The sequence below is a fragment of the Ascaphus truei genome, chromosome 5, assembly GCF_040206685.1.
Source record: "Ascaphus truei isolate aAscTru1 chromosome 5, aAscTru1.hap1, whole genome shotgun sequence".
In the NCBI taxonomy this organism is placed as follows: Eukaryota; Metazoa; Chordata; class Amphibia; order Anura; family Ascaphidae; genus Ascaphus; species Ascaphus truei.
This window is the reverse complement of record NC_134487.1, coordinates 40,580,522-40,604,358: the sequence shown is the minus strand read 5'-3', so window position 1 is coordinate 40,604,358 and position 23,837 is coordinate 40,580,522. Positions and strand designations below refer to the sequence as shown.

Here is a 23,837-nt window from a genome sequence, read left to right as displayed (position 1 = left end):
CTCCAATACATATAAAATATACCCCTACCATCCCCAGACATATAAAATATACCACGACCATCCCCAGACATATAAAATATACCCCTACCATCCCCAGACATATAAAATATACCCCTACCATCCCCAGACATATAAAATATACCACGACCACCCCCAGACATATAAAATATACCCCTACCATCCCCAGACATATAAAATATACCCCTACCATCCCCAGACATATAAAATATACCCCTACCATCCCCACACATATAAAATATACCCCTACCATCCCCAGACATATAAAATATACCCCCACCATCCCCAGGCATATAAAATATACCCTCACCGTCCATATCCATATTAAATATACCCTCACCTTCGCCCACATTGTACTTTACCTATCTCCTGCAGGACACAGACAGCACAGGCTCTGGCCCACCGGACACCTGGCAACCCTAGGGCTGACATGAGCTTCCAAAGTCGCTTTCCACAATGCTTTGCATCCACAGTAGCAAGGCATGACGTAGAAAGCTCCTGCGGTGGTTGGCAGCATTACCACCCATGCTGCCTGCACACACTGAAGTGCAGTTTGAGGCCCTTATTAAATGTTTGTGTGACCCATGAGCTCAGGACACTATACTGCCTAGGATTGGTCATACAGTTTTGTTTGCAATAGTCTAAGTAGGCAGTAAGATTGAATAATTAAGGGTTCGCGGAACAAATATTTTCCAGCGGGGGGTGCACAATGTAGGTTGGGAACCACTGGCTTAATGGAACACTGTGCATTGTAGCAAATAACAATGTTACTGTTATTGATTGATTGACTGGGACTGTGCATCATAACTCATAGTGATGTTATCCTTATGCACTGTGACTAAAAGGGAACACAGTGTGTCATATAGTAACTCATAGTACTTATTCATTCACTATGAGTAACAGGGATTACTGTGCATGCATCTCATAGCAGTTTCCCCCTATTCATTAACTGACTTAAGGGGAACAGGATCATACTGTAGCTCCTAGTGATCATGCACTTATCTGAATGATAAGCAAGCAGTCTGCCTTACAGAAGCCGCCAGTTCTGGTAACTAACAAAAAAGAATAGGGAAATACTGTTGTAAGATGTAAGGCACACTATAGCTTTGTTTAAAAAAAAAATTATATATATATATACAGTATATATATAATATACGGTTTCACACGAGGTTGGTGCACAAAATAAAGAAAATTGGACTCAGTAATAATATATGCACCTGGATTGAAAACTGGTTAAAGGACAGACAACAGAGGGTTGTTATAAATGGAACTTTTTCCGGTTGGGCTAAAGTCGTGAGTGGAGTACCTCAGGGATCGGTACTGGGACCCCTGCTTTTTAACTTGTTTATTAATGACCTTGAAGTTGGGGTCGAGAGCAAAGTCTCCATCTTTGCTGATGATACTAAATTGTGTAAGGTAATAGAATCAGAGCAGGATGTAATTTCTCTTCAGAAGGACTTGGTGAGACTGGAAATGTGGGCAGGTTAATGGCAGAGGAGGTTAAATACAGATAAATTTAAGGTTATGCATTTGGGATGCAAGAATAAAAAGGCGACTTACAAATTAAATGGAGATATAATGGGGGAATCCTTGATGGAGAAGGATTTAGGAGTGCTTGTAGACTGCAGGCTTGGCAATAGTGCCCAATGTCATGCAGTAGCTGCAAAGGCAAACAAGATCTTATCTTGCATCAAACGGGCAATGGATGGAAGGGAAGTAAACATAATTATGCCCCTTTACAAAGCACTAGTAAGACCACACCTTGAATATGGAGTACAATTTTGGGCACCAATCCTAAGAAAATACATTATTGAACTAGAGAGAGTGCAGAGAAGAGCCACCAAATTAATAAAGGGGATGGACAATCTAACTTATACGGAGAGGCTAGCTAAATTAGATTTATTTACATTAGAAAAGAGGCGTCTAAGAGGGGATATGATTACTATATACAAATATATTCGGGGACAATACAAGGAGCTTTCAAAAGAACTATTCATCCCACGGGCAGTACTAAGGACTCGGGCCATCCCTTAAGGTTGGAGGAAAGGAAATTTCACCAGCAACAAAGGAAAGGGTTCTTTACAGTAAGGGCAGTTAAAAAGTGGAATTCATTACCCATGGAGACTGTTATTGCAGATACAGTAGATTTATTCAATTAAAGGTTGGACATCTTTTTAGATGGGAAAGGTATACAGGGATATACCAAATAAGTATATATGGTAAGGATGTTGATCCAGGGATTAATCCGAATGCCAATTCTTGGAGTCAGGAAGGAATTCATTTTTCCCCTTAATGGGGTTTTTTGTTTGCCTTCCTCTGAATCAATAAGTAAGTATAGATATAGGATAAAGTATCTGTTGTCTAAATTTAGCATAGGTTGAACTTGATGGACCTATGTCTTTTTTCAACCTCATCTACTATGTAATTAAGTAACTATGTAATATTGTGCGAATAAAGTTCTGGTCATTTTTCAAAGCTATTTACTTTAAAAGATATTTATTTGCATGTAGTTCCCTTTTTTCCCCGCTTTGTTTTCTTAGAAAAGGAGATTTACAGAAATGTCTTTTAGTGAACAGAATATTGACAAAATATACAGTTACTTTAACAAACTGCCATGCAACATGTACAATAGGTAATGTGGAAATCCAATATCTAACCTAATTACAATGTATTGAAAATGTACAGTGTCATAAACATGTTTAAAATAAAAAAAACAAAACAAAATGCATTGCTTGGTTGGCAGTTTATTCTTTCATACCTGTGCCTGTCTTTTGGATGAAAAAGGGGACAGTGGCTTAATCGGGAACAACCTGAGGTGCTAAACATTTCTGTCCAGCCTCATCGTCCTCAAACTTTATTTTTTTATTCCTCTTGGGGTCTATCCATGAATTGTGTATGACGGCATTATTAGGCATGGGGTCAGCCTCCACGATGGATACGACCCTCTTTTTCATTTTGCTTTTCAGGACCTTTTGAAATTTTTGCCTGGTGAATGCATACAGCAGTGGGTGAAATATAGTCGTTCCATAGGCCATGACTAAAAAACACAATCTAAGCTTTACCAGAAGGTCACTTGGGCCCAGACATAAAATGGTCGTATTTAAAATGGAAATCGGCGTCCAACAAAAGAGGAAGGTTGAAATAATCAAGAGAGACATTCTGAAGACCCTCTTCTGCCTTTCGCGTCTCTCTCTGTGTCTCTTGACTGCTCGACGTAAGGCGATGATCACAGACACCGATGTCCTTACACCGAGCACCACATTCCTGCCGCCACTGCTTTGTGAAACATCCGTTGGCTCGGGCTGCGGAGCGAGTGAGATAGTCTTTTTCTTCCTTGCCTTTTTCTTCTGCCCAGTTGAAAACCGTGTGCCGATTCTGATGTTGAGAGCCTGAAGTATCTTGCTGTAGGTGATTAACATCACAATGATGGTGAAGAAGAAGATGGGGATCTGCACCAAGAGGTGGTAATACATCCCAAGTTCAGTGTGATATTCTTTTGTACTAACGCACAACAGCGTTTTGTTCTCCCAAGTGTTCTCACTCTGAAAACGAAAGAAGCTGACCTCAATGAAAGGAATCAGGAAAGAAAGAAAAGAAACTATCCATGTTGATGTCATCAAGATCACAGCCCGGCCCATAGTCAAGATTCGGTTTGCAGGTTTTACGGAGATATCATAGCGGTCCAGAGTGATGGCAAAGACATTAACGGCTGTGGCCACGCTGGAAAAGGACACACAAGCTTCATGGAAGCAGCAAATCAGAGCGTTATTGCTCTCCAGTGGTAGCAAGAGGATCACAATAGTTAAAGGAATGCACCCCATGCATATTATTACATCAAGCACATGGAGGTTCATAGTGACAATGTTGCTGACAGAGTTGATAAGGTTGGATTTCATGCAGTAAAGTACGAGTACGGTAAGGTTGCTCCCAAGACCCAAAACTATTTCCAACATGAGAAAACAAGTAAGAGAAACCTGGAAGCTAAGTGGGTATGACTGCGGTTGGTACATATTGGTGCCAACGTCATCAATATCATCGCGGACTGTTATATTGGCTTCAGATTGCATGTTGATTTCCAGCGAGGAAGCGAAACACATCCTTTTGAATCGGGCGGCATATGTCCTAAGGAAGAGAGGGGAAAAGTCCATTTAATTTGTGTTTTGAAAGATGAATCTCTTTGTAAATTCTCTCCTAGCTTCTGCCGCTGCATGTAATGTCATGAGGATACAGTTATTGAAATCTTTACCAATATCTGCTGGGAAAAAAAATAAACCAGCCCTTTAAAGTGTATCAACCCAAAGCTAATACAAATGACACAGTGTGAAGGAAAATGGAATTTGGTTGTAATGGGGACAGTAGTGCTTTCTGCAGCAAATTTACTTAAAATACGCTATTATTAATACATAGTTACATAGTTACATAGTAGATGAGGTTGAAAAAAGACATACGTCCATCAAGTTCAACCTATGCTAAATTTAGACAACAGATACTTTATTCTATATCTATACTTACTTATTGATCCAGAGGAAGGCAAACAAAAAACCCCATTAAGGGGAAAAATTAATTCCTTCCTGACTCCAAGAATTGGCAATCGAATTAATCCCTGGATCAACATCCTTCCCATGTATACTTATTTGATATATCCCTGTATACCTTTCCCATCTAAAAAGATGTCCAACCTTTTTTTGAACAAATCTATTGTATCTGCCATCACAGTCTCCATGTGTAATGAATTCCACATTTTAACTGCCCTTACTGTAAAGAACCCTTTGTTGATTTAAAGATTGCTGTAGCGGCAAAACCGGGTAACGCCAACAGCTTTAAAAACAACACTTTTCCCCCCCTTCTTTTTGTTCATCAATTTCATTAAAAACAAATGTGTGCATCGTTGCAACGAAGGAGAAAAATGGAACCCATGCACCAAAATCACTTGCATCCAAAATATATCAGAATAAGTTAGAGCATATCAAATAGCTTTATAATAACTTTAATGTTTAGCAATTCATGCATCATTACCAGTCTCTTTCTTTTTTTTTTTTATGGAGGAAAAAGCAAATGCTAAAAAGGTCTTTAAAGACCGCAGGTCACTATAAATGACTCTTGCGGTATTTAAATTTTACATTTCCCTTTACTCTTTGTTAAAGGAAGTATGCTGTTTCCATTGATCAATTAAAGAAATTCAGTGCAAACTATCTGAACACAGTACTGTGATTCTAAATCACTGGCTCAAGTAAATGGCCAAATGTATGTAAATCCTGTAACTCGCCTACTTTACTGTTGGTGAACAGATGAAATGATGTTCTATAACCAAGCCAGTATGTGCCATTAATCTTGTTGGATGATTACAGACCTTATAACAAGGAATGTTATTAAAGCAATGGTACAAAGCCTATGTTTTTGGTGCTAAATCACCATACATGATAATTTCCCAACACTTTTAATCCTTTAACAGGGAAATGGTGTTATTATTGCCTGTACACCAATAACTACTTTAGAACTATAGCTTCATGCAGCTAATTTTCATTGAATGTATAGTCTGTTTGCATTGGTTTACATAGACATCGATCACAAAGCCGGTGTAGTTTTTGGATGAGGAGGCTGCACACATTGATGGCAGATAAGAACTCGGGGTGTTGGCCAACCTAGACTGCCCATACGTAAACAAACCTGGTTAGACAGCAGGAGATCTAAATGTCTTTACAGGTGGATAGATATTAGATGGCCAGCATGTTGGAGGATGCCCTTCTGCTTGATTTACACAAGCTGTCATGAGTAAGCAATATATACAGGTCTCTTTTCCTCATAGCTTTTAACCTCTTCACTGCAGATAAGGAAGATACGTCATTGCTTCAGGAAATTTTAATGCCCAATAAATCAATCCGATTACACATAACCCTACACCTACATATACAGTGCTCTCACCGATATAAATCTGGTGTGTTTCAGAAAAACCTCTAAAGTGTTATCCAACTAAGGTATTGCTCACAGACAGACAATAGCTAAAGACAACGTTTGTGGGCATTATGCCGACTAACGTTTTAGTGCCACTAAAGTTTTGACCAGGCAAATGTTAGAAGATGTGCTCTTTGTAGCACCTGAGGGTTAATATTGGACAATATTGACAGAATGTTTCTGGTCTGTTTTCAGATTTTCATACTAGATCTTTGTGAATTTAAAGCGGAACTTTATATTTAGGACCCCAACCCTTCTGTAAGGCCCAAGATGCTGGTGTATAAGGCAGCAGTGAGAGTGAATGAGTGAGACTACACATTTTCCAAGTTTCGAAACCTTGGGTTTTTCCAATAAACATAGAGGAGATATCCTGTGCTTTCTGGCTTTGAGGACTGCCCTCTTGACTTTGAGGACTACCCTGTTGGTTATTACAGTGCCGTACTGTCCGGTGGAGTGGCAGTATGTGTCTGACTTTGACAAAGCTCTGTTTAAAGGGTGAGGTTATTTCCTGTAAGGGGTCCTGTAAGAAGTCTTCTGGATACATTTTTTAATATAATAGAACAGTGGGCCATAAACATTTTAAGTGAGGAGGGAGTGTTATTTATTTTTTCTTCCAGAAGATATTCTTGCCAACCCAAAGCAGTTGCAATACATTCATCTCAAGTTTATAATGCCTTGCCTTATTTGTTTAACTACCAAGTCAACCTATGTTTACGCTTCAGTGTTCTGGTTTTCTCTGCAAAATCCTGTCTGCTAGTGAATTACAAACAGCTCCAAGTGTATCTCACACCAAGTGACATTTTGCAGGACCAGAAGGAGATTAGAGACAGATTTAGTCAGTGTAATACTGTCCGCTTTACAACAGAAGTCCTACTTAGCCTGTCCTAAAACCGAAATGTGTACGAATGACTTTTACATTCCTTTTTTTTTTATCCTCATCACATGCATTAAATGTGAAATTCTCTAGTATTTTTCTGTGCTTGAGAAATATTCATGTAAAACCATGTTGTGCTGGCTACCATTCTGGGGAAAAAAACAACCTGCACTAATAACTGCATGAGGAATGCTGGTTTGCTATACATTGTAGATTTTTTTTCACATTTGGTATTACACTGTTTACAGATGGAGGTTTGGGGCTCAACATACACAGCTTTTCAATATATCTTAGATTACAAAATGGTGGCACATTACGTGCCTGAGTGCTTTCACTTCATCGAATGCGTTTCCGAGAGTGACTGCTGCCTTAACATTTACCTGAAATGTCTGTGAAAATGGAAAATGTGAAACCTGCCAGATTTCTTACTGGCCAAGAATAAAGCATCGGGCCTTTGTCACAGGCGTTACAATTCCGGTGACATGGATGTCGAGACAAGGAGAGTTCACTGGCAAAATATATCTTCTCTAAAGTGCAGGGTGGGATTCCAACATGCAAGAGCTGGGGTTAACTCCAGTCCTCAAGAGCTACCAACAGGTCCGGTTTCAGGATATCCCCTGCTTCAGCATAGGTGATTGACCCGCCTCTGCTGAAGCAGGGATATCCTGAAAACCTGACCTGTTCGTAGCTCCTGAGGACTGGAGTTGGCTTCCTGTGCGCTGAACAGCTGGCCCTTTTAGCACTGAGGTTCTTGAGTGGAGCTATGTCCTTTTGGCATCATGCACTTAAACACCTACCTGTTTCCTTCTGCTGTAAGGGACCGTTAGCTCATGGAAGCATCTTTGCAGAAATTGAAAGATGCCATTGTCAGATTCTCACATAGCTACAAAGATATAGCTGTATTTTGCAGCACCGTTGGAATTTCTTTCTTTCCATTTGGTGCAGCATTTGAGCAGACAAGACTGCTATTAAAAGAAGGACTTTAATTGCCTGATTTCTAAAGGCCAGCGCTATCCTCCTACGTAAAGATGCTGGCGAACAGAAACTTTCCTTAAATGTTAATTAGAATCTCATTTTGCCTTGTATGGGGAATAACGAGGATATATAATCTGTATATGGGGAAATATGATATTGGGCATGAGCTTTCTGGTTCAATAAATGTTTCAGGAATTTTCCTTTTTTTTTTTTTTTTAAATGCATTTTTTTCTGCAGCACTTGTGCTTATTAGTTTGGAGTGATAGTCTTGCCACAGAAAACACTTTGTAAAATCCAGTGTACGCGCTGGGAAAGAAACCATCTGTGTTTGTGAAATAGATTCCTTTCATTAGAAGATACACAGCTAAACATATGGCGACATAAATGTGTCCATCAATTATTGATAGCATTCACGTAAAATGCAGTACAGAGTAGTTACCATAAACCCACATTCATCCTGCTGAAGAACATGCACTTTTTTTTTATCCATGAGTAAGATGATGATTAACTCTTTATCCCTGTTTTAGTATCCACCTTTTCTGGACTGGTCATATTTCAATTCCCTGTATAAGAAATGCTCACCATTTTGTTTTCAGGCAGTCACACCTGCAAAAAAATATTTTTTTTTAAAATAGTCTGGGTAGTGACAATGCTTCCTGGAATCCTAGTCTTGTGCGACAGGAATGCAGGTCCGCTCCATGATTTGTGTTCTAATCCCTTTGTGTCTTGAAACACTGGTTAAAAGTACAGTCCATTCTGCAGCTCGTAGATCAGTCTGCTGGCAGAATTTCCACTCATTTGCATCCTGGAGCCTGTGAGTGACAGCATTGAATCCGTAGTGCTTTGCCCTATAAAAGAAAAAATAAATAGAAAGTTAAATGTAGGTTGTGTTCGTTTTCCAGACCAAAGAGTAGATCCAAGTTAACTGTTTCAGAGTAACATTAATGTTCTTAAAAACACACACACACACACACACACACACACACACACACACACACACACACACACACACACACACACACACACACACACACACACACACACACACACACACATCTATGTATATATATATATATATGTGTGAGTATGTATGTGTGTATGTGTATGTGTATATGTAATATATATGTAGTAAAAAGGTTACCAATTAGCATTTGCTATTTTAACTAAACAAATCTAAAGCGATGTCAGTCCCTTGACCTGTTTATAGTTGCTTCTATGTTTTTCTTGACATTGATGGGTAACCAGTATCCCAGACAGTGTTTGCAGAGCTAGCTAGCAAATAGTTTACAGCAGGCATCGTGATGTACACGTCCTCTGTGCTATGTCATAATTGGGTCTAAAATGAATGTAACTTGTACATGCCCTGTTTTGAATTATACATATGCGCATTCATTTGCTTTTTGTTTCTCGTACTAGATGCAATGCAAATAAGTTCTTTCAAGTCTATTTTCACTCAAGTAGCTATATAAATATTGAAAAATGGGAAGTGTAATTTAAATGACCGTTAATGTAAAAATGACCTATTAAATATACCAGTGTTCAGATGAAAGTGATGCAGCTTAGCATAAGTTAAGTAATGTGGATGCAATTACTGATTATTTTCATCAAAGGTGTGTTTGAATTAATGAATGCTAAAATGTATTCTCTAATGCCATGTTTTATCAACTTACAGATCTTAATTTTTTTTTTAATACAATATGGCCCATAAGCAACCACATCTCTAGGAAAAATCAGACTTAAAGTGCATTATAGGCAACTGCCAATGATGAACTCCATACTATGCATAAAGTACATATCTTACCTCTGCTGAAGATCTAAATCCTTTATGCTGTTGAATCGCTTCCAATGTTGATGGCTTCATCTTGTTCACTTGTAGGCAGAGTACACGGGAAACATGCTGCTTATCATCTCTCCAGAAAATGACCTTAATGAAAAGATGTTCTTATGCTGAGCCATTGTTTCAGCATAGTGCTAACATACAGAGCATGTATTGCTGCTGCTCAGAGGCTGATGCGGTCGCTCAGTCTCCCTACTGCGAAATCAATAAGCATCTGAAAATACATGATGAAAGTAATTTAACATACTGAAGGCTGCTGCTGTCCAGTGACATCAGTGAGATCCTGTCCTTTTTAGACTGAAACAGCAGTGCTTCCTGAAGGGGAGCTGGTTGTTGGGTCTGCTTGTGCAGAATGACAGCTTGCTTCGTTGCTTCCCTTCACTGCAGGAAGATGCAGTGCATTCACTAATTTTGATTGGCCAGATTTGTTGGGCTTAAACCGTTCTCATGTATATAGGACTGCATTTTTTGCATTCTTTTGTCAAATGATTTATTGAACATTCATTTTCAGATCTGTTGGTGGTGTAGCTTCCAAAATAATTTATGGGTATTTTTAATTTTGGTTGTATGCTTTGAGTTTTACATTCACAGAATGCATGATGTGATATTGTATGTATGTATGTCTTTATTTATATAGCCCCATTGATATACATAGCGCTTCACAGTAGTAATACATGTGACAATCATATAAATAACAAATAATACAAATAACAGAACATGGGAATAAGTGCTTCAGACATAAAAAATAACATTTAGGAAAAGGAGTCCCTGCTCCGAAGAGCTTGCAATCTAATTGGTAGGTAGGAAGGACGTACAGAGACAGTAGGAGGGCATTTTGGTAAGTGTGTCTGCAAGGGGCCACGCTTTATGTATCAGGTGTATATTATTAGCCACGCAGCTACTTGTATGCTTCGTTAAGCAGGTGTGTTTTAAGGTGGGTCTTAAAGGTGGATAGAGAGGGTGCTAGTCGGGTATTGAGGGAAGGGCATTCCAGAGGTGTGGGGCAGTCAGTGAGAAAGGTTTAAGGTGGGAGAGGGCTGTAGATGCAAAGGATAATATATTGAATAATTATTCATTTCTTCCTAGCACTTAGGCTAAGGCCCCGGTCACGGCGCTGTAATGCGCGCCCGCGCTTTTGGCTGCGCGTTCCGGCGATTCCCCGGTCTGCAGCTCACTGCAGGAGCAGAGACCGGGGGGGGGGGGGGCGTGGCGGAGGAGTGACGGGGGCGCGGCCATGACGTCACCCGGCAGGTTCGCCCTCATTGGCTGAACCGCCGGAGGGCGTGCCTAGCCGCTCGACGCGAGTTCCTGCTCTCAATTCTATTGAGAGCAGGAGTAGCTCTCGCGCGAGCGCTGCGGCCCCCCCTCGCAGCGCGCCCGGCGCCATTGCGGGGAGGGCTCTCGTGAGCGCAGCGTCCGCCACAGCGGACGCTGTAGCAGGCAGCGGGGGCAAGGCCTTATGAATTGTAAGCCACATTTTGTACAGTAATACAAATGTTCCTTGGGGGTTTTATTGTTGGCTGTTTCAAGTATAGATAGAACCATTACCTTTTTTGCTCATCCCGTTTGAATCTCAAGCATAATGTTTGTGTTCAGGTCTGTATGTTAATACTGTTTCCATTACAGTACATTTAGAATAGGCAAACCATTTGTATTATACATGAAATCACACTTTTCACATACCCACATTGTTATTATTATTATAAGTTTGCAAAGATGGGGAACTCCAGCACTATAGATGTACTGTCAGTGTTTGTTAAAAATGTTTCTTAAGAAGCTGTTGGAGCATGTACAATTCGTCCGCATAAAATTGATTGAAATATTGATTTGTTGACGTGCAACACTAATTTTCCTGTCTGCTCTTGTGAGCTTTCACTTCTAAGTGTAAACAAATTCACACTTTTATATAAATGTATTTATTGTTTTTGTTTCTTGTAGGCCTATGTAGGTATTTTCTCCAATTTTAGTGTTATATTCTGTTTTTAGTACTTTGTTGCGGTTAATATACATAACGGCAATATAAGCTTTTGTGATTGTGTTTGATTAAAAGAGCACTCCCACTTATTCATGTTTTGATAGGTGTTTAAATAAATTCTGGACATTGTGTAACTTTATTAATTAAATACCCAGAAGCTTTATTTATCAGGGTTCTACTAAAAATGTATCTTATAGTTTAGATGAAATAGGACCCATTTTAAGTCCATGATACTCATCTGGCTGCTACTAACAAGAGGTTTATTCATTTACTGCTAGTCAGTTGCTATTAGTCACAGTGCTATGGAGAAGCAGGACCATCCTCCTGCTCTGCCCTTTACGAGGCTTTATTTTTGGGTCATGTTGGTTGTTGCTTTTACCGATTTTGTGTAAAGAGCCCTACAAAGGGGAAAATCTTGCTGAAATTTGATAGTGTAGCTTGATACCTTTTTAAAACCAACATGACATGAGTTCTTCCTAGATGAAATGATTGCGTACAGAGCTTTTGAAACCTGACTTCTTCCTTCTGTATGTGTTTATAGATGTTTCCTTTTCACAGTGATGCTACACTAGCCTTGAAGCAGACCTGTGAGTTTTTGAAAGCTCTGTATGCTATAATGGAGTCTGTATTCCCCTAAAAGATATTGCTGCTTAGAACATTTCTACGCTTCTACAGGGCCAATACAGCTGCTAGAACTCAACTAAAAATGGACTGTAAGGCAGCAATCCTGCACCCGAGCTAGGAATAGTGTGGTTAAGCTCCGGGAGACCCACAGTGAGAACTTTCCAACGTTGTTTTTATATTTAAAATGTGATGCTCCTGTTCAAGAGATATAAGCTCTTGAAATATTAAGTGTCTGTGAGATTAAAATGGCGCTCTCCCTAGTGCAGTTTAAAGGTTGATGCAGTAACCTCAAAAGCCAGAGATTATTATGATTTTTTAACACACACAAATAGAATTAAAAAAAAAAAAAGCTAGGCCTGCTTGAGTAGCAAAGTCATTAACATTATAGGAGTTAAACTGATATTGGATTCTGGGGGGGGGGGATTGCTGCTTTAAGAAGTACTGAGGCATATTTTTCGACCGTGATCTTCACGAAATTGTTTGGAGCTGGGCATACTCCAAGGAAGCTGTGCTTAATCATTAATTACAGGGTGAGTCACTTATTGGCAGCTCATGTTGCAGAGTGGGACTGCACCTTTAGTCTTGAATATATTTGCTGATAGAGTACGTTGTTCAGCAAGGAGAGCAGTTGCCAGGCTGGGAATGTGGAATGATGGATGATGACTTTGAAGGCAATTTGGTGTTGGGCAAATTTCAAAATGCTTCCTCTCTGTCCCTCGCAACTCTTTTGAGTACTTCTATTGCTAGTAATTATAACAGACCCACTAACATAACCCCCAAATGTCAGGTGAAATTAAAGTGGGCAAATCAAATTTCCGATCAAAAGTGCGGATAGTGACCGCCGGCAGAATTGCATACAATGGCTCAAATGTTTTTACATCTTTGCATTTATTTTAAATTTGAAACTACGTTATAGCATTATATCCGGCCGCTCCTCCTTCTCTTACCGTGCACCCCAAAACTGGAACAATCTCTCTCTCACAGCCGCTCCCAGTCTAAGTTCTTTCAAAACTAAAGCTGTCTCACATTTTAATCTGATCTGTAACTGTTCATACGCCTATAATATATATCTCGTTATGCACATCCAGACTCTTGCGTTCTTCTCAAGGATGTCTTCTTTCTACCCCCTTTGTATCTAAAGCCCTCTCCTGCCTTAAACCTTTTTCACTGACTGCCCCACACCTCTGGAATGCCCTTCCCCTCAGTACCCGACTAGCACCCTCTCTATCCACCTTTAAGACCCACCTCAAGACACACTTGCTTAAAGAAGCATATGAATAGCACTGTGGCTATTCTGAACACATGATACATAAAGCTTGGCCCCCTGCAGACGCACTTACCAGAACTCCCTCCTACTGTCTCTGTACGTTCTCCCTACTTTCCAATTAGACTGTAAGCTCCTCGGAGCAGGGACTCCTCTTCCTTAATGTCGAAAGCACTTATTCCCATGATCTGTTATTTATATTATCTGTTATTTATTTGATTACCACATGTATTACTGCTGTGAAGCGCTATGTACATTAATGGCGCTATATAAATAAAGACATACAATACAATATATATAATATATATATATATATATATATATATATATATATATATATATATATATATATATATATATATATATATATATATATATATATCTTATCATATATTTCTGAAAGCATTGTATGTATGTATGTTTCCCTGGTGTGTTCCCTGTCCCTAGCGGCAATCTCATTGGTCCCTTGGCCCGCCCGCCCCCGCACACCTCTCATTGGCCTCACACACTCACACCACTGCTTCAGGCCCCCTTGGCCCGCCCCCGCACACCTCTCATTGGCCTCACACACTCACACCACTGCTTCAGGCCCCCTTGCAGCTCACCTTCCCCCCTCCCGGTGGCCGTCACTCTCCCCCGTCACCCGGACCGCAGCTCACCTCCCCCCCCCCCCCCGGACAGGCCCCGCACCTTCCCTCCTCCCGGTGGTGTCACTCTCCCCCGTCACACGGACAGGCCCTGCGCCTTCCCTGCTGCACGTTTCCCGGCGGCTCGCGCTCACAGGTGCAGAGAGGGGGCGCGTGCGCAGCGCTCCCCGGACGGGAGGAGGGAGAGCAGAGAAGGGCCAGGCGTGCGACAATCGGAGGAGCACGGGAGAGAGGAGCGGTGCTGTGAGTCCTGGCAGAGGTGAGGGGGCTTTGTGTGTGTGGGGGAGGGGGGGACAGTGTGTGTGGGGGAGGGGGGGACAGTGTGTGTGGGGGAGGGGGGGACAGTGTGTGTGTGGGGGAGGGGGGGGGACAGTGTGTGTGTGTGAGGGGGGGACAGTGCGTGGGGGAGGGGGGACAGTGTGTGTGTGTGTGTGAGGGGGGGGGAACAGTGTGTGGGGGGGAGAGGGGGGGACAGTGTGTGTGGGACACCGTGTGTGTGTGTGTGGGGGGGGAGGGACAGTGTGTGTGGGGGGGAGGGACAGTATGTGTGTGTGTGAGGGGGGGGGGCAGTGTGTGGGGGGGGACAGTGTGTGTGGGGGAGGGGGGACAGTGTGTGTGGGGGAGGGGGGACAGTGTGTGTGTGGGGGGGGGGGGACAGTGTGACTCCCGGGCAACGCCGGGTCTCTCAGCTAGTATATATATATATATAATCTCTAACTGTGCATGCAATGTTTTGTATATAATGTATACCCTGTTCGCTTATGTAACTATGTATTTGTAACCATGTATTATTGGTCATCTTAACTATATGCCCAGGACATACTTGAAAACGAGAGGTAACACTCAATGTATTACTTCCTGATAAAACATTTTATAAATAAATATTACAATTATGTTTTCAGAGTGCCATGTTGCAGTCTCCAATTTCAGGGTTGTCACCAACATATTGTTTTTTCTATGCATGGCGGTGATACGAGTGGGTAGCTCTGTCCATTGTATAGAGTAGGACAAATCTGCAGGTGGTCCATAAAAGGTTCCTACTCCTCACCTGCAGGCAGTATTTTTCTGCCCTACAGCAGAGTAGGTTTGTTATTTTTGGTTGCTCATCGGGACTGCCTTTGGTAGTTCATCCAGATAGGAAGTTCCCAGCATATCTCTCCCCGTAATGTCACGCCATGTGGCAGCTATTTGGGGGCTCTCTGCGACCAGGTCGGGCTGCTGAAGCATTGCAGTGGGAAAAAATTGAGCTGGCATGGGCCCGCTTCGTGCCAAAACTAAGTACGCTAGACTGAAAGTGATGGCAGAAGCCAGAAGATACGCCCTGGAGACCTGCTGAGTGATATTTAAATCGGCTGAGGTATGGCTAAACTGATGCGGATCTTTCTGTGTTTTGAGCGGAGAGCTGTGGTCTTGACATGGAGAGCAGTACATCCAAGGGGTCGCTGCCTAAGGTTTTTGGTTGAGTACTAGCTGAGAACTCGGAGAGAGCATGTGTTCAGGAAAGTTAATGATCTCATGTTGTGTTATAACAGTAGGAGGATTGCCTGAGGAAGGAACATCCAAATTAACGGTGGGAGCGCTACATCATAAGAAGAAGAGTATGGAAAAAGGAAAAGTTGTGCAGCTTGTGACAAGACGGCGTTAGAAGGAAAGAAATTGTGTCAAGATTGCTCGAAATCTGTGGCAGTGAAAACCTCGGACCAAATGGAAACATTTCTCCAATGGATGGAGGAGAATGTTTCGCAAAGAGTGGAAACAGCCATATTACAGGCAAGTAAAGAACCACATGAGAGGTTGCGATCACAGACAAGCATTGACAAAAGAGAGACCTCATCTGAAGGTTCAGAGGGACAGATATTAGAGGGGGACTGTTTGAACTCCTCGGGTCAGAAAGACATCCAGGAAGATAATTCATCATTCTGTGTAGACCGAGTGGCACTGTTGATCAAAGCCATTCGAGAGGCTGTAGAAGTGGAGGATTTGGAGGAAGGAAATTAGAGGCAAGATAGACTCTTCAGAGGGTCACAAAAGAAGAGTTTTTCCACTTCACAAAGTTTTTGGACATGTTAGAATTGGAATGAATCCAGCCTAATAAGAAAATTCTGTTTTCAAGAAAATTTCAGAAGATGTACTCTTTTTCTGATGAAGATGTTCAAACATGGGAAGTACCACCAAGGTCAACGCGTCGATTACGAGGATAAAAACTCTTCTGGTTGATGACACTATCTTGTTCAAGGCCGTGATGGAGGAACTAGAAAATATCTTGAGTAAATCTTTGTGTTCGCTGGTGGCCATGGCGTCTGTTTCAAGAGCAATATGAATTTGTCCAAAATAAAATTAGCCACATACTATATGGCATCTTTTGACGCAGTACTCTTGGCATGTGTCAGGGAGCAGAAGCTTTTTTTCTACCACGAGAGGAGATTCTGGTGCCCCTATTATGCAGGTTCACAGAGAAGCCAGAAGTAGAGGCACCTCATTCAGAGGAAGAGCTTTCTGAAGGAAAGCGAGTCTAACAGTTCGCAATAGGTGGAAGACTGACATCATTCAGGACTATTTGGATGATAAAGGACAAATGGGTCCATCAACTGCTCTACTCAAGATATCAACTGGATTTAAACCTCATTCCAACAGTAGACAGATTTTTGACGTCAAAGCTCCCAAGGCGCAGAGAGTAAAGATGCATTAAGATGAGCTTTGAGAGATCTACTAGCAAGGTGGTTGTAAGGGTTCTGCCAAACAAAAGAAAGAGGGAAATATTTAACGCTTTATGGTAAAGATGTCTCTCTCTACTCCCTCGCGCTCTTCTCCCTCGCGCTCTTCTCCCTCGCGCTCTTCTCCCTCGCGCTCTTCTCCCTCGCGCTCTTCTCCCTCGCGCTCTTCTCCCTCGCGCTCTTCTCCCTTGCGCTCTTCTCCCTCGCGCTCTTCTCCCTCGCGCTTTTCTCCCTTGCGCTCTTCTCCCTCGCGCTCTTCTCCCTCACGCTCTTCTCCCTCATGCTCCCTCACTCTCTTCGGCTCCTCTTAAACTCCCTTCTCCTCTGGACCTCCCTTCCTCTCCTCTCAAATTCCCTTCTCATTCACTCCTTTCTCACTCTTCTCTCACCCCTACCTGTGGTGTGGGTGGTTGAGGCAGCAGCAACGATTGCATAAGTTGGCCCCGACTTCTGGTCGATCCTAACTTCTGTATTACAACCATCTGTGGTCTCCCACCACACTGCTGCCTCCGCTACTGCCTCCGTCGACTGCGGCACAGGTAAGAGATGGTGAGCAGGTCCCTACTTGTGTGAAGGAGCAGGTCCCTACCTGTGGTGGGCCACAGGCCACCATCCTGTACTTTGCCCACCAATTGCTCAATACATTCCAACGTATGAAAAAAGTTACAAATGGAATCCCTAATATCCGTTATACAGGTGGTGCGACATGGCGACTGGTTGAGTGCAATAGATCTCCAGGATACGTATTTACATATCCCAGTAAAAATGGTCATCAAAAATATCTAAAGTTTGCAGTAGGAGAGGATAATTTCCAATATACAGCCTTCTATTTGAACTAACAACATCCCCCAAAACATTAACCAAGGTACTAATCCCTTTACTAGCCGACGTAAGAGAACAAAGGCATACAGGTTTACCAATATTTAGATGATTTACTCACGAAAGCTCGAGACTCAACTGCAACTATGTATCACAGCAGTTTTAGTTACTAGAGAGACACAGATGGCTAATAAACCAATATAAAAGTCTGCTTACTCCAGTACAGTAGTTAAGATTTTTTGCGGATGTTTATTCAAATAAAGGAAGGAGTAGTTTCGCTTCCAGAAGACAAACCGCAGCATATAAGAAGGGTAAGAAGGTTTCCGAAAGCATACAAGGTGTTGGCAAATGATTTCCTTCTGGGAAATATGACCTCTACCATTGAGATATTAAAATCGGGAAGGTTTCACATGAGACCATTGCAAAAAAAAAAATCCTAAACCAATGGAATGGGTAATTTGAAGATTTAAGTCAAGAGAGAAACTTATTCCAAAGCACAAAAAGAGAATTAGTATAGTGGGTAAAACGGCAAAGTGGGGTGTCACTGTGCATCTCCAGTCAGGTAGCTATTACAACCGATGCTAGTATGTCAGGCTGGGGAGCTCAAATTGCCGAAGTAGTGGCACGAGAAAATTTGCCAGCTCATTACAGAAAACATCACACCCATTTTCTGGAGTGGGAAGCAGCGGAGAATGCTTTTAAGGGCCTTTCAATAGCATATCCAGGAATATAACGTGGAAAGATCAGATGGCAGTCAAGTATATACAGTGACAAGGAGTAACGAAAAGCAAAAAAATTGATGCAGGTAACAGCAGCCATCATAATCTGGGTTGAGACCTACCTAAACAAGTTGAGAGCATTGTATCTTCCATGTCAGCACAATATGACCTATGGTCTCTGAGCATGAGAATTTTTCAGCAGATACAAAATCATTGGTGTCAGCCAGACGTGGATCTAACTGGGGTTTAAAAGGGAGTTCAAAAGGAGTGAACAAGTGGACAACACCTACTGGCTCTGATTCCTGCATTTGAACTATGCTGGAAAGGAGTATATCATCTATCCCAGACTGCACATCCCAGAACTTAACTATAGTTTTGATGCTGCCTCTACTATTTATATTTGCTGTGATCTCACTTCTTTTCAAATTAAGCACTTCCTTCCACCAGCCTCATTATGTCTCTTAACTCTATTCATATATCTCTATCTCTCCTTCCTTCACTAATTCTCAGTTCACATGAACTCCTTTCTTACCTGCGCCCTCTGACACCACACAGCTATACACCCTGCACTAAAACACACCCCTACAAATCAGCCTCACACATTCTCTATATATCCATGCTTCTCCTCCTTGCTTCTGGGGATATCTCCCCCAATCCTGGTCCCTGCTTTATTTCTACATGCTCTCGTCCTCGCCTGACAAATGCAACTTCTACTCCTTCTGGTGTCAACCCCTCCAACCTCATGCCCATCCCCTGCCACCCTCCCTCCCTCCTCTCTCCCTTTCTCCTGTGCCCTTTGGAATGCTCGCTCCCTTTCAAACAAGTTCCTCTCTGTCCATGACTTCTTTCTCTCTCACTCTCTGCTCCTATTTGCTATAACTGAGACCTGGCTCACTCAGTCTGACTCTGCTCTGGAAGCTGCCCTCTCTTATGGTGGCCTCTCCTTCTCCCACACTCCGCGCCCTGTTGGCAGGGGTGGAGGCGTGGGGCTCCTCCTCTCCTCTCTCTGCCGTTACTGAAACCTTCCTATTCCTCCCTCTCTTGCTTTTCCCTCCTTTTGAGGCTCACACTGTTCAGATCTTCTCTCCTCTCCCTCTCCACGTGGCAGTCATCTATCGCCCACCTACCTCTATTCATCCCCCTTCTGCCTTTCTCTCTCACTTTGAATCCTGGCTCTCTTTCTTTCTCTCCTCAGACTCACCTCTTCTTCTCCTTGGGGACTACAACTGCCACCTTAATGACCCCTCTCTCTCTTTGGCTTTCTCTCTCTAACCTCTTCTTTTGGCCTTCAACAGTGGACTGCAGTTAGCACCCACAAGGATGGCCACTATCTGGACTGGTTTTCACTAAAATCTTTTCTCTCTCTGATTTCTCAATTCCCCCTTTCCTCTCTCTGACCATCACCTCATCTCATTTTTGCTCTCTCGCTTTTCTTCTCCATCTCCATCTACCCCTCGTTTCTGCAGAAACCTGCACTCTATTAACCTCCCAGCCTTTGATTCCACTTTACGCTCCTCCCTCTCCTCTCTCAGTTCTGCTACAGACCCTGACAACCTGGTCGGGAACTACAAATCTGCCTTATCCTCCTCTCTTGATCTACATGCCCCAAAGCTCTTGGCTGTCCTCGCCCTTCTAACCCCAGACCCTGGCTAAATTCTCATACGGGCATGCTGCGTTCCTCTACTCATTCCTCTGAACACCTCTGGAGGAAATCTCACACTCTCGCAGACTTCCTTCACTACAAATTTATGCTGTCCTGTTTCAACTCTGCCCTCTTTCAGGCTAAACAAACCTACATTTCTTCATTAATCAACACACACAAGTCTAACCCTCACAAACTCACAAGTCTAACCCTCACAAACTCCTCTCTGTCTTTGACTCTCTACTCAGACCACCCCTCGGCTGCCTCCTCTTCTTCCGCCATCTCACCTCAGGACTTTGCTGACTATTTTAAGGAAAAGGTGGAAACCATACATCAGAACATCCCCTCTGTTTCCTCCTCCCATACCACATCCCTTCCTAACTCTCCTCCTGCCTTCCTTGACTCTTTTTCCGCTCTCTCGGAAGAGGGTGTGTCACTGCTGATCTCCTCTTCTCCTTCTATCACCTGCCCTTTCGAGCCCATTCCCTCCCTTCTCCTAAAACCTCTTGCTCCTACTATAATCCCTACGCTCACACACATTTTAAACTCCTCCCTCTACTCTGGTACCTTTGCCTCCTTCTTCAAACATGCAACAGTTATACCATTGCTCAAAAACAGCAAGCTTGACCCTACCTGTCTTTCTAACTATTGACCTGTCTCCCTCCTGCCTTTTGCTTCCAAACTCCTTGAATGTTTTGTATTCTTTCGTTTGCTCCATTTTCTTAACACCTATTCTCTCCTAGACCCTCTACAATCTGGCTTCCGCACTGCTCACTCCACTGAAACAGCCCTCACTAAAATAACTAATGACCTCCATGCTGCCAAAGACAGAGGTCATTACACTCTGCTCATACTACTTAACCTCTATGCAGCATTTGACACCGTAGACCACCCTCTTCTCCTTCACATTCTCCATACTCTTGGTATTCGTAACAAAGCTCTATCCTGGATCTCCTCCTACCTCTCCCATCGTACTTTCAGTGTCTCTTTTGCTAACACCTCCTGCTCCGCTATCGATCTTTCTATGGGTGTACCCCAGGGCCCTGTCCTGGGACCTCTTCTCTTTTCTCTGTACACACTTTCTCTAGGTGACCTAATCACATCTCTTGGGTTTAAATATCACCTCTATGCTAACGACACACTATGCTTTACTTTTCAACCCCTGACCTTACACCTGCTGTACAGACCAAAGTTTCTGAATGTCTCTGGGCTATATCATTCTTGATGGCCCTCCGCCGACTTAAACTTTAACATGGCAAAAACAGAGCTCCCAAACCTGGCCCTACTACCTCCTTCCACATTACTGTTGGAAGTACCATCATTCACCCAGTAGCCCAAGCACGCTGCTTAGGGGTCACACTCGGCTCCTCTCTAACATTCTTCTATCACATTCAAAACGTATCTAAAACCTGTCGCTTTTTCCTCCGCAATATTACAAAGATACGCCCATTCCTCTGTTACTCGACTGCTAAAACTTTGACTCAGGCCCTCATTCTCTCCCGCCTCGATCACTGTAACCTCCTTATGTCTGACCTTCCTACCTCCTACCTCTCACCTGTCTCCCCTACAATCTATCCTTAACGCAGCTGCCAGAATCACACTGTTGTTTCCTAAATCTGTCTCCGCATCTCCCTTGCTGAAATCACTCTCCTGACTTTCTATCAAATCATGCATCTCACACTCAATTCTCCTCACTGTTAAAGCTTTACACTCTTCTGCTCCTCCTTACACCTTAGCCTTAATTTCTCGCTATGCACCATCCTGACTCTTGTGTTCTGCTCAAGGATGTCTTCTCTCTACCCCCTTTGTATCTAAAGCCCTCTCCCACCTTAAACCTTTCTCACTGACTGCCCCACACCTCTGGAATGCCCTTCCCCTCCATACCCGAATAGCACCCTCTCACCTTTAAGAACCACCTTAAGACACACTTAAAGAAGAATATGAGTAGCACGGTGGCTAATACTATACACGATACATAAAGCTTGGCCCCCTGCAGACGCACTTACCAGAATGCCCTCCTACTGTCTCTGTACGTTCTCCCTACCAATTAGATTGTAAGTTCTTCGGAGCAGGGACTCCTCTTCCACAGTGTTACTTTTATGTCTGATGCACTTATTCCCATGATGTGTTATTTGTAGTTATTTGTTATTTATATGATTGTCAAGTGTATTACTACTGTGAAGCGCTATGTACATTAATGGCATTATATAAACAAAGACATAAATACATACATCTATTTTCCACAGGAAGGTATCCCAGTTCTGCAAAATTACAGATTAGCCACACGCCTTTCAGATGGATGCCATCAGTTTCAGATGGAATTTTCACCTTGCATACATTTTCCCGCCAATCCCTCTTCTATCAAAAGTATTGCAGAAAATAGTGGTGGAGAAAGCGGAGGTGACAACGCCATGAACGATGAACCCGATGAATCCGTTCATGGCGGTGTGTATTTTCGCTTCCTTGTTGTATGTACATAGTATCTTTTCAGCTTGGGAAAATCCAAAGACTGTCTGCAGGTGAGGGGAGGAGACTTTTTTTTGTGTAAATTCTTTATTTATAATCCGCATTTTTATAATATTTAACATATACAAAACAATACAACACAACTTAAACCATATACTAATAAAAACAAACACAAGACCAACAATCTGACATAAATAAAAAAAATAATAATAAAATAACTGGTCAAAGAAAAAAATAAAATAAACTAGGACAAGTCAATCCCATAAATAGTAGTCTGGGTTATCCTTATTATTATTATCACTATGCCAAATGTGTCCACTTTCAAATCCTCTCACCGTGTTCTATTAGCAGTGAACTCTGACCATGTTAGCCAAAGGCGTTCAAATTTTAACCTAGGGTCAGTGGTTATCCTTGATAATTGTTCCATTTTCATGACCTCCCATACTCTCGACTCCCATTGTCCCATATTAGGTGCCTCCATCTTTTTCCAACTGGCAGCGATGGCAAATCTTGCTGCATGTGTATTAATAGAGATTTCCTAATTCTGTGCCCCTTGACCCCTTCTCTTTTTAGCAATATAATACTCGGGTCGTTGGGGATTCTAATTTTGGTAATATTAAAAATCTGCTTGTAACATCATATCCCAAAACCGCTCTATTATCTTACACTCCCCTCCAGATATGAAGCATTGGTCCCACCTCCTCACAACCTCTCCAGCACTTATTTGGAAGTTCCTGGGTAGCATTCTTTCAGCTTTTGTGGTGTGGAGTACCTGTACATTATCTTATATCCATTTTCTAGGATATTCGTTGATATTGAGGAAGAGAATTGCATTACTTCTCATCTCTGTCCATTCAAGTGCAGAATACTCCCTACCCAGCTCTTTTTCCCAGGCTAGTACAAATCCTCTCTCCTCTCTCCTCCTGTCATGTGCAGTCTTTTTTTTTTTTTTTAAACCTCCATTTTGCCGCGCCCTCACTTCATAGAAGCTTTACTCTCTGCAGCCATGCACGTGCTCTCCAGCTCTCATGTGCAGTCTTTTTTTAAACATTCAATTAAATGCTTTATTGAATAACGGACACACAAATTGAACATTGAATCCTCCTTACAGAGGATAAATATATTTATAGGGTATGTTTTGTCACACCTAGTCTATGGTGTAGAGGTTAGAGGTATGGCATTTGCAGTGGAAGGTCCTGAGTTCAATCCCTGCATGTGTCTTATACGAAATGTACTAATGTTCAATTTGTGTGTGTACATTAGTCAATAAAGCATTTATTTGAATGTTTAAAAAAAAAAAAAGACTGCACA

At 42.3% G+C, this 23,837-nt stretch overlaps 2 protein-coding genes across 3 annotated transcripts in view; one reads left to right on the top strand and one right to left on the bottom strand.

Moving 5' to 3' along the window:
- Positions 1 to 23,837, top strand: part of COG5 (component of oligomeric golgi complex 5) — a 457,324-nt gene that overhangs the window by 96,288 nt on the left and 337,199 nt on the right. The gene's annotated exons all lie outside the window — the stretch shown is intronic.
- On the bottom strand, positions 1,836 to 10,022 carry GPR22 (G protein-coupled receptor 22). 2 transcript variants are annotated; one of them, XM_075599711.1, is made up of 3 exons: positions 9,621 to 10,022; positions 7,642 to 8,667; positions 1,836 to 4,140 (listed from the first exon to the last, which is right to left on the bottom strand). In XM_075599711.1, the coding sequence occupies exon 3, from the start codon at positions 4,113 to 4,115 to the stop codon at positions 2,814 to 2,816; it is 1,302 nt and encodes a 433-aa protein (XP_075455826.1). In that variant the 5' UTR covers positions 4,116 to 4,140; positions 7,642 to 8,667; positions 9,621 to 10,022; the 3' UTR covers positions 1,836 to 2,813. The 2 variants fall into 2 exon arrangements, with proteins under 2 accessions (XP_075455826.1, XP_075455825.1); XM_075599710.1 differs by having other exon boundaries at positions 1,837 to 4,140; positions 8,402 to 8,667.